At 40.4% G+C, this 11,224-nt stretch overlaps 1 protein-coding gene across 1 annotated transcript in view; it reads left to right on the top strand.

Moving 5' to 3' along the window:
* The window catches only part of clcn1b (chloride channel, voltage-sensitive 1b), a 36,997-nt gene that overhangs the window by 12,460 nt on the left and 13,313 nt on the right, over nucleotides 1-11,224 (top strand). The window contains exons 2-6 of the mRNA XM_042489314.1: nucleotides 3,742-3,958; nucleotides 7,069-7,200; nucleotides 7,322-7,450; nucleotides 7,613-7,746; nucleotides 9,270-9,347. Of these exons, the coding sequence (XP_042345248.1) occupies nucleotides 3,742-3,958; nucleotides 7,069-7,200; nucleotides 7,322-7,450; nucleotides 7,613-7,746; nucleotides 9,270-9,347 (690 nt within the window). The remainder of the gene's footprint in view (nucleotides 1-3,741; nucleotides 3,959-7,068; nucleotides 7,201-7,321; nucleotides 7,451-7,612; nucleotides 7,747-9,269; nucleotides 9,348-11,224) is intronic.

Below are 11,224 nucleotides of genomic sequence, written 5' to 3'. Positions count from 1 at the left end.
CATAGGTTTGAGGTAACATAGAGCCAAGGGAACATAAGGTTGAGGGGACATAAGGTTCAAGAAGCATAGGATTGAGGGAACACAGGGCTGAGGGAGCGCCAGATTAAGTAAATATAAGGTCAAAGGGGAATAAATTTGAGGGAACATAGGGCCATTAAGTTGAGGGGTTGTAGGATTGAGGGAACATATGGTTCAGGGAACATAAGGTTGAGGGATCACAGTGTTGAGGGAACATAAGGTTTAGAGTGCATAGTGCTGAAGGAACATAGGGTTTACAGAACATGTCTGAGACAACATAGTGTTGAGGGAACACAGAGCTGTGGGAACATAGACATGCCCCCAGTTTTAGGCTGCATTAACTGCTGCGAGCATAACACACCTGAATCTCAGACCAAACTGTCAGCACTCAGAGTTGCATTATGGGTAATGTAGGTGCCAGGTTTTTACCACAAATCAGAATAAAAACAACCAGTCTAACAAGGTTATATAAATACAATGCTAAACTGGTGGAGTTTTCTTTTACTGGGGCCTATTCATAAATGCCTTTTAAAATAGTAATCATGACCTCTGTACACAACTTATTTACCTAGTCATTATTTATTCACTTTCAAATAAATATTTATTCTAAAATGCAGCTGTACATGATCAAATTAGGTTCAAATAAAATGCTAAAAAAATGCTATTGTCTCACCAGATATATAAAAGTTTTGATTATTTGATGTTTATGCTGTAAAACTGTCAAGTTAGTAGAAAGCAAAATTTACACCCAGGGTAGGGTAAATTAATGTATAAGCTACTCCAAGACCAAACCAAAAAAACAGGAGATGCTGTTGTTAAACAGTTTTAAAAAAATAAAAAATAACGAGGAATAACAGTTTATTTGACAGTATTCGTGTGGTTGTGCTCTTTGTCTTGGCAGGATATGGCACTGAAGGTAAAATGTTAAATTAAAAAAATGTCTCCCTCTCTGTGAACAGGTTCCTCTTGTTACTGTCCCTGTTTTTGATGGCGCCTGGTGCCAGCGCCTGTTTGATGATGTTGATGGATTAGTGCTCTGGTGTTAATGAGTAGAGCAGCAGAGGTGGTGGAGGTGAGGTTGTGTGCAGAGTAGGACAGGAGACAGAACAGGAGCAGAGCTGCTACCACATCATGACAAAGACAACTGATGAGGAACAGGTAAACCCCTGATGACCAAAGACCTCATCTGGTCAAATGGTGGAGGGTGATTTTATTCTCCGCTGTCACTGATACGCTCCACTTCTGTCTTTTTCCTTTAATTACAACTGTACTTTAACGGATCTGTCTGTATATTTTTAATTGACTTATCTTTTCCAGCTACAACTTTTGTGGTTTGCGCCTCTCACTTTACACCTGGATAGATGAATATTGTAAGAATACTGACAATAGTGTATAGGGTTTGCAGTATACTAGAAGCAAAGTGTTATTTTTCTATCAAATGTCATCACAAAGGAATCAAGCCAAATTCTTCAGCAGAATATTTGATGATCCAAAAAAAATTACTTTTATTCCTGTATAAATAATTTTTAGTTAATTCTAACTCCAAAACAGTTGAAACGTGCCGTCTGTCTTTATTTGAATTCATCTCACATTTGCTGAAAACAAGACAAGACATTAGCTGTATTCAACCCAGTTACCAGAATAACTGGCATTGTACCTTTCTGCAGACTACATATATGTAACATTTGTATGTTTTATATGTAGCAGATATGTTAAAACTTAAGGTTTTTATTTGAAATTTTATGCTGCTACAATGTTTTAGTAACGGGTGGTGAGGTTAGACACAAAAACTACTTGTTTACGCTGGGGAAAACATTAATACCCACTTTTTTCACCACAATCTCACGTAGGTTTAGGCACAAAGATCACGTTCAAATGTATCATATCTGTGGTTTGTAGAGATGTACAATGCAAACATTTTCTTCTGGTGAATGGGCTGTCAATATTTGTTGCATTTTTTATCAAACACAAATCATTTAACTTCTCAGTCATGACTCATATGTAAATTATATGTGTAGGGTCTGCTGTATTTCAGCAGATGAGTTTCATGTGAGATTATCTTTAAGTTTATCAAATATTATAGATTTGTTTATTCATATACTTACCATGATAAAGTATTGAAAATCTTTACAGATTGGGTGGACAAAAGTCTTTCCCAGGACGTCTTTTGCCAATCCAATTTGGTGTGAAATTCTGACGACAGACAATGTTTATATTTTGTTGGTTTTAAGTTGTGTTGTTAAGTAACCAAAATCCTAAATCTTTCGAACGTCTTATGCAAATGTCAAGTTTATGTACGATGTAATTTAGTCCGAAGGTGTAGAGAACAAAACCCAACGTCTGCAAAACTTCCACAAAACGTGAAATTCTAACCAACCTGATTTTCATTCAAACCATAATTTAAAGTCTGTTTTACGTAAGAATTCAGTGTCTTTCTGATATCATATTGATATCCAGTGCCAGCCTGAAATTTACCCTTAAGTGACTTTAAATGTTTTCTTGCTGTGATCAAACTCTCCCACTTTTTTTTTTATTGCCCTGAGTAGCAAACCCTGATAGTATGGCAGCCAACCGAGCTCAAACAAACAAATGATTTATGGAAGTAATATCCAACCAGGTCTTTGCATAATGCCAGATAATTAAAACTGAGAAAAATAGTTTGTGTTTCTTTGGTCTACTGTTATCTCAGGCTGTAAGCTGTTAGCTGTGCATTATTTCTCTGAATAACAGTTTGTAGTTTTCTGAGGTTTAAAATAACTATCAAATGTTTTCAAGAGCCTTTTAACAGTGTAACTGCTGGCCACCTGCTATGTGCTGTAATAATTATAAACTTCTATATCAGTCACTTTGTCATGTGGTTGTAGTGACTCATGCATTATAGTGGACCAGTTGTATAAAAGACAGATTACAGAAACTTGTCTGTGTCATATTTTAATTATGAGACAGTTTTCACCTCAGATGAGATGGTGGATTGTTGTTGCACCTTTTATTTTATTATTGTGGGCAGCCTTTGCTCTGGTGCTGTGGTCCTGGGCCTCTTGGTTGGATGTGTCAGCTCTCCTTTCCTGTGTGAACATGAGACAGTAATGTGTGGCAGCCGGCCCTTCTCAGGATTTAGCTTCTTGCTTTTCTGTGTGGTGGGATGCATGTGATCTGCAGGTTTCAGTTGCAAACCGTAGCTGCACCTGGATCTGCAGTATTTTACAGCTCCTATGGTTTTAATGAGTGAGTTGCAAACTGATCACACCGGATTAGAAGGTGTCGTGTTTTCTGAGCATGTGTGTGTGTCGTGTGTGTGTATTTGTAGGTGTAAAGCACACACAAAGTCGGAAGGGGAAGATGTGGAATGTCCTCTCTTCTAGGGTCTCTTCCTCGGGCTCCTCTCCAGCCCTCCTCCTCTCCGGGAGGGGTTTTTCCGATCTCTATGCCCGTTTTGTCTATTTCTGTCTGCCAGGGTATTCAGGTTGGTGTGTATCCCTTACACACACGCCGCACATTCCCCGTCTCTTTCTCGTTATCTCAAGACTCTTCGCACTGGATCTAGTTTTATCCTTCTCCCAAGTCTCAGTTGTCAGAGGTATTTCTCTTCCTCTTCACTCTTCCTCCCCCTTCTCCACCTCCTCTCTTCTATCTTGTTTTCTTTCCCTGTAAACTTGAACAAACACATGATTTCTTGGTGTTTTTGTGACATTTTGATTGTCAGTGTTGTCCCCTTGGTTTCAGTTGTACGGTGAGTACAGGGAGCAGCTGGGAAACTTTGCCCGACGGGAGGCTGCCCGTTTGCTGACAGAGAGACAATGGAAGAGACAGGCAGGGGACAACAGCACCGGCCGCAAAGGGCATGGCCGGCGACATCATCTCCATCACCCTGCGTCTCTGGACTCGCATCACAACCACGCCTCCTCCACCAAGAAGCCTCGTCCCTACTCCAAATGCCAAGGTGACCAGCAGGAACAAGTTATTCTGTTCAAGCACACACATTCAAACACTTTACAAAAGCTTTTTTATAAAGATGCAAACTGCAGTGATAGTTTCATGGTCATGCTTAAGGGGTTGTCATGACACCTGATTTGGTAACCAGGAAACGGAGAATGAAATCAACAAAATAGTACTGAATACAGTTTTGAAGTACGGGCACTTCACCTCAGTTTTTCTTTTTTGTGAAACTTTTATCACACTGCGTTCTGGAGAGAGCAGCGTCTATCTGACGTCTCAGTTACTGGTTACTTTGCACATTATGATTTTACATGCAACACGATGAGCTCATAAAATATGATGCACTGCTGTAGTTTAATTAGGTTACCGCACACAACATGAGGCAGTTAGATTTAGTCGGGATTTTAGACATACTAAGGTCAAAGTCTAGTTACCTCTCTGCAGAGGTCATGAGTACCTTAAAGGGACAGTTCACCCCCCAAATTAAAAATACATATTTTTCCTCTTACCATATTGTTTTAGTGTGAGTTGCAGAGTGTTTGAGATATCAGCTGTAGAGTTGTCTGCCTTCTTTCCAAAATAATGGAACTGGACTGCACTGAGCTTTTGGTACTCAAAGCACAAAAAAACAACCAAAAACTCAACAATGTCTTTTTCCAGAAATTATGGCCTAGTAACTCAAGATAATCCACTGACCTTGTTGTGAGCAGTTTCATGTAGGAGCTATTTTCTTTCTACCAAACTACACCCACCAGTTGTATCACCGCACAGAGGGAAGCATGCATCTGCACAACTAAACCAACAGCAGGACGGCATGAACGTTTACATCTCGCGCTGCAGAGCACGAGCCTGTTGTCCAGGAGTAGATGTATGCATCCTTCTGTGCAGTGATACAGTTTACATTTTGTCCCTTTAATGTACCCCCACCCATACCTAAAAAAAAGTGTCTAAAATGTGTTATTTAGTTGTTTTTGTTTCATATTTTATTCATCATTCAACTGTTCTGTTATATTTTTTGCAAGTTTTATTCCCCAATGCTGTTTCAAAGCTTTCTCCATCCTGTGGGAATACAGTTGCTCTGAAAAACATACTGAATGTTTAATACATATCTATTATTTATGTCTGTCAATATATTGAGTCTAAAACACACTGGAGTCTAAATATGAAGTGCCCACAAACAAAACAAAAAAATGGAGTACATGACCTCAGTCAGTGTTGGAACGTATGTTATGAAGTATACCCTGCCCTGTTATAAATTTAACTACCCACCAATTACATGAAATGGTTAAAATGAGCTCCAGCTTAACCAAATCCAATTGTTGCTTATAATACATCAGTGATGATAATCATTTATTATAATAACATAGCACTCATATTTAGAAATTTACTGTGTTGTGGACTTTTACTTTTGATACTTACATTCATTTTCCCTATAACCTTTTCATATTTTCACTTGAGCAAGATTTTCTAAACATACTTTTACTTTTAATTGAGTGTTTTCAAAGTGTTATATTGCTTGTTTCACTAATCTTTCTCCACCACTGACCTCAGTGTTATTATAGCCTTGCCAGGACTACCAACGATAAAATATTGTTTAGTTCATTATCTACATCAATGCATCAATAAGTTAGCAATCTGAAATATGGATAACTTTCAAAATAAGAACTTCCTATTGCGTATAATCGAATACAAACCTGTCACAATTACTACATAATTGCGCATACAGTATTCAGTACATTGTTTCGGGACTGCTGACGCTGTGTCAGTTAGAGGTTGATATTTTTGTCACGTGCCTCATGAACACATTTTGAGTTACTGGTACTTTGTTTGAGGATGGACTGCACTACATTTTGCAGGGATACATAAAGGGGCTCTGCTCTTATTTTACAAAATCAATTTACTGTTCACAGGGAGTAAAAAGCCTGTGCAGGTGTTAGGTAATGTCTGTGGGAGCTCTGTCAAGTGTGAGAAAATGACTCAACTGATATCACTTAGGTAATTTTGCCATCTGCAGAGGAACATATTCAGAATCAAAATATTGTGCTTCTAGACCACAACACATAGCCTGTATCATAAACATGATGGGGGAAGTTTGAAAGTCACATGCAAGCAAGTCTAAAAAAAGATTAAATTAAGTTGGTTTATGGGAAGTGTGGGATCTATTTAATTTTAGCTCAACCCATACAATGAGGGAGATATTGCTTTTACCTCAGTAAATGATATAAACACTTTATTCTCTCCACTACCAGCAGCTGTTAAGGAAGCATCAACATCTTTTTGTCAAGTAAAAGCACAAATACAACACAGTAAAAATACTTTTTTACGTGCATTAAAAGTGTTACTTAAGTAAAAGCATATGTTTAATTAGAAAACAGTGTAATTAAAATATGAAAACTAATGGTACTAAATGAAGAAAAATGTCCCCTGTGACTGTTAAACTGTTGTATCATTAGATTATTATTCCCACACGTGAACTAACGTGTGCAGCTGGACTGATGTTCCACAACAAACCACAGAGAAGCCCAGATTACAACACACACACACACACACACACACACACACACACACACACATAAGCACAGAGCATCCTGAGCATTCTTTGCTCAGGATGCTATCAGTCCATGACATCTTAATGAAGCAAATTCTGGTTTGCTGCTATTTAATGCTCTGAATGTCGCAAACAGAACTTTTGATTTGTAAAGTAACTAAAAGCTTTCAGGTAAGTGGAATCAAAAGTGTAATATTTTGCTCTGAAATATAGTGGAGTAGACTATAAAGTGGCATAAGAACAAAAGACTCAAGTAAAGTGTATGTACATATTTACATCACAGCATTGACTACCAGTGAACAAACCAGTGATTTTCTGTTTTGAACTCCAATGTATGTTTCTTGGTAGAAAACTTTGTCCAGAGGATGCACACACATCAATTTGAAAATGTCAAAGAAACACAGATCATTCAGTGCTGACATTACGTGGGCTGTTATGATGAGCATCATCACTGTACCCGTGATCACACTGAATGATTCCCAGTGTTACAATTATTAATTCTCAGTAATCAAATCAAATGATGAACGGATTGGAGGTGAATCATTTATTTGATCTCTTTGTCCCAGATTGTTTTGCTCGTGTGCGGCGGTACATAGTGACCAAGTTGGGGGAGGACTGGATATTTCTGGTTCTGCTCGGGCTGACTATGGCTCTGGTCAGCTGGTGTATGGATTACGCCAGCGCCAAGAGCCTGCAAGGTACTGCATGTCATATTGATTATTACTGACAGAAACACAGGATATTGTCCATAATTATTCCATTTATATGCACTTTTCTGTCCTCTTCTCTTTTTATTGCTGTTGTTTTTCTGTCTTTCAGCCTATAAATGGATGCATGGGGAGCTTAAAGGCAATGTAGCACTCCAGTACCTCGCGTGGGTTAGTTATCCCATGATCCTCGTCATGTTTGCCTCGCTTTTTTGTCACCTGGTTTCCCCACAGGCCATCGGTAAGCTCTCCATCACCTGTCAGCCTCTCTTATCTTTTCTCAGCACCTGTTTTTTTTGTCTGGTTTCCTGTTGTAGGATTGTGGCATTATAACCACTCTTTCTTTATGTTCTGCACCCTACATCCTTCAGACTCCACCTTTCTTTCTTTGTTTCTTTTACAGGTTCTGGTATTCCTGAGCTAAAAACCATCCTGCGAGGTGTAGTGCTGAAGGAGTATCTGACTCTCAAAGCCTTCATAGCTAAAGTCGTCGGACTGACTGCGGGCCTTGGCAGTGGGATGCCAGTGGGCAAAGAGGTAAACACCCCCCCCCCTCTATCTAACTCAATCGCCATGAGAAATGTTGCCATTGTATTCTTCTGTAAGCCATGGATACATTACGTTTGTATGTTATCATGTCACAGATACATTGAAACTTTACTCTTGTTTTCCATTTAAATAGCGATTTGGCTAAAGTGTGGTTTGGTTTAGGCACAAATACACTTTTAAATGGCGAGGAAAAGATCATGATTGGGCATAAAATACCCACTTTGGGGGGCACTATACTGGCTGCAAACACAGTAATTTCCGTTAAAAACCACCACTTTTTTGGCACTATCTCAGCTGGAAGTAAAGTATTATAAAACAACAGCTTCACGTGACACAGTGTTGGCAAGAAACAGCCATGTTGCAGTAAAAAAAAAAAACACTATGTGACACTACCGCCGCAGAAATGCAGTGTGATCACGGGTGCAGTGATGATGCTCATCATAACAGCACGTCACCACCAAATGATCTGAATGATTTGTGTTTCTTTGACATTTACAAATTGATGTGCACGCATCCTCTGGAAAAAAATTCTCTCCAAAGAAATATACATACATAAGAGTTCAAAACAGAAAAATCCCAGGTTTGTTAGCTGGTAGTCAATGGTGAAATGTGAATAAGTAAATGTACCTAACTTAAGTACAGATATCAAATATTTGTACCTTACTTTAGTCTTTTGTTTTCATGCCATTTTTCTTTGTAAAAAACAAAACAAAACAAAAAAAAAACAGCAATGTCCCGGTAAAAAAAGAAACACTTTTCATGTCACTAATCTGGCAGGAAATGCAGGGATGTGGGAACTATTTTCTTTCTACAGCCAGTAGTGCCACTTTTCATGGCACTATTGGCAGTGGAATCAAATTATGTCTCTATGAAAAACAACTGCTTTTTGTGGCACTAACCAGGCTGGAAACTAAGCAATGTCACAGAAAAAACAGCTGCTTTTCGTGGCACCATGCTGCCAGGAAACGACGCGAGGTCTTTTCGTAGCAATATCCCCACTGGAAACACACAGAGGTCTCAATGAAAAAAAAAAAAAAACAACACTTTTCCAGGGACTGTGCCAACTGGAAGCACAATAATATCTTGGAGTTTGCAGAAACGCACAATGGCGACTGGGCTGTTTCATCTCTTTACCGTCTGTTTTTCTTTTTATTTATTACCTTCCATTGATCCAGCATCACTGTCATCATCCCACTTCCTCTCTTATTCTCTTTCTCCATCACTCTATCTGCTCTTTCTCCAAGCTCGGAGGATAATAAATCATCTTCTGTCATGTTTTTCTTCACTACCTCCTCTCACGGGATTGAAGCAAATTATTCCTCAGTGAAGGAGTACATTCATTTTCCCCGTTACAGTAGCAGGGCAACTGTCACATCCAGCAATTATACAATGATTTATCTGTTGTGATACAACATGTCCCAGTTTAGACTGCCTGTTCTACAGACAATAGTCAGTGTCTGTGTAAATAACATTACATGTCGCTCATCTGTGTCATTTCATGTCACCTCCAGGGTCCGTTTGTCCACATCGCCAGTATCTGTGCCGCAGTGCTGAGTCGATTCATGTCCATATTCTCTGGAGTCTATGAGGTAAGCTGAGGCCCTGACCAAAACAGACTACATCACCCATCATCCTCATCTCCTCGCTGACCACATTTAATGTGTGAGGAATGCAGCTTTTCCATGATAACTTGATGTTGTCTGTGGTATAATTACAGGGTTCCCACAACCCCTTAAAAACCTTTATTTCCTTATTTGAGAGAAGAGTGTGAATACACCTACTGGTGCTACTTGGACACGTCATCAGTGAAGTACCCGGGGTCATAGGGTGTTTCAGATCTTTAATCTTCATACACTCTCGCCTGGGCGACCCAGCCGGGGATGATCAGTCCCTGGCTTGTGTCCAAATGGCGTGATGTTCCACCGATCTCCCCTACGGATCCACAGCCACCGCGAGGCCCTCTCTGCGGCCTCTAGGATGTTTCTGATGGCTCTCCTCAAACGCAGTCCTTTCACTCCAAGGAGTTTGAGGGTTCGCAGAAGTGAATGGCCAGCGAAGCCTCGGCACCCGACCTCGACTGGCTCACAGCGGGCTTTCCTCTGTGCTGAGCTCTGCGTACTTGGCCCTCCTTTGGCTTATGGGCCTCTTCAATCTGGTCTTCCCAGGGGACAGTCAGTTCCAGGATAACCACTTGTTTGGTGGACTCCGATGTTAGTACCACGTCTGGGCAGAGAGAAATGGTTTTGATGTTGGCTGGGAACTTGAGCTGTCTTCCGAGGTCGACTCTGCCAGTCACGAAGCTGTGGTGAGGAGCCCCCCAGTAGAGTTACTGTGGTGATATTGTGCCTTCTGCCCTGCTCTAATGAAGGTGATTGACTGTTTAGGGGCTGCCTGGGTCTTGCTGTGCTGGATTGCTGTGCAGATGGATTCTGCCAAAGCTTTTAGCACTTGGTCGCGGTGCCAGCGGTACCGCCCCTCCCCTAGCGCTCTTGGGCAGCAGCTCAAGATGTGTTCCAGGGTGCCCCTCTTCTGGCACAGCTTGCACTCGGGGGTGACCGCCAGTCCCCCCACAACCCCTTAAAAACCTTTATTTCTTATTTGAGAGAATCTTAATGTGTAATTTCCAGCCATGCTAAGTGACCAGGCTCAAGGGATTTCAACATCTCATCCACTGTTGGATGGATTTCCATACGATTTTTTGCAGATAGTCATTATCCCAAAATTATAAATACTAATGACTTTGGTGAACTTCTGCCTTTTCCTCTAGCACCTTTGTGCATTAACATGAAAAAAACAGTTAGATGGATTGCCAAGAAATTTGGCACATTTTTTTTCATCTGATAGTCTGTTTGAGCGAACTGTACACCAAACTAATGATGATAAAAATTGTATCATTAGGTCTACCAAACAACTGTAGACAGTTTCAAAATAATGGACGTAGCTACCATGACGTCATTGGTTTGTGGACTGCTATTTTTAGGCCTTTTCCTGCATTTTGGTCAAGCAGTCTTGCAATTTTTTAAGCCAAAAGTGAACATTTTTGGACGAGGGGTTGGAGCTGGGTGGAGCAAGGGGTGATTCTGATATCTGACTCGAAGACTGTGGTGATGCCTCACAGAAAGCCTGTCACTCAAAGCAGCCCGCCCTTTAGTTTTGTGTAACTTATCCTTGATAAAATGTAAATAGATAAGTTGTTTAAAGATTCACCCCTCGTACAGTTATCTTGAAGGGGGATATTAGCAATAGAGGCCAAAACCGTCTTTGTACCAGGTTCTAAACATGTTAGTTTTGACTGTAAGTCGGCATCTTAACACTGGGATCTATGCAGATTGACTAACTGTTGGAGTCAGCCTCGTATGGCTGTTGGGGTCCTGATACATCAATTTGACCGTCTGCTGTTGGTCAATGTCAGGCCGTCGGTGAGTGTCTGTCATCCGTGGTTTTTGCAGTGTATCCAGCACCACTG

The sequence above is a fragment of the Plectropomus leopardus genome, chromosome 7 (genome assembly GCF_008729295.1).
Source record: "Plectropomus leopardus isolate mb chromosome 7, YSFRI_Pleo_2.0, whole genome shotgun sequence".
In the NCBI taxonomy this organism is placed as follows: domain Eukaryota; kingdom Metazoa; phylum Chordata; class Actinopteri; order Perciformes; family Serranidae; genus Plectropomus; species Plectropomus leopardus.
Note: the sequence above shows the minus strand (reverse complement) of the source record. Positions and strands in the feature narration are given on the sequence as shown.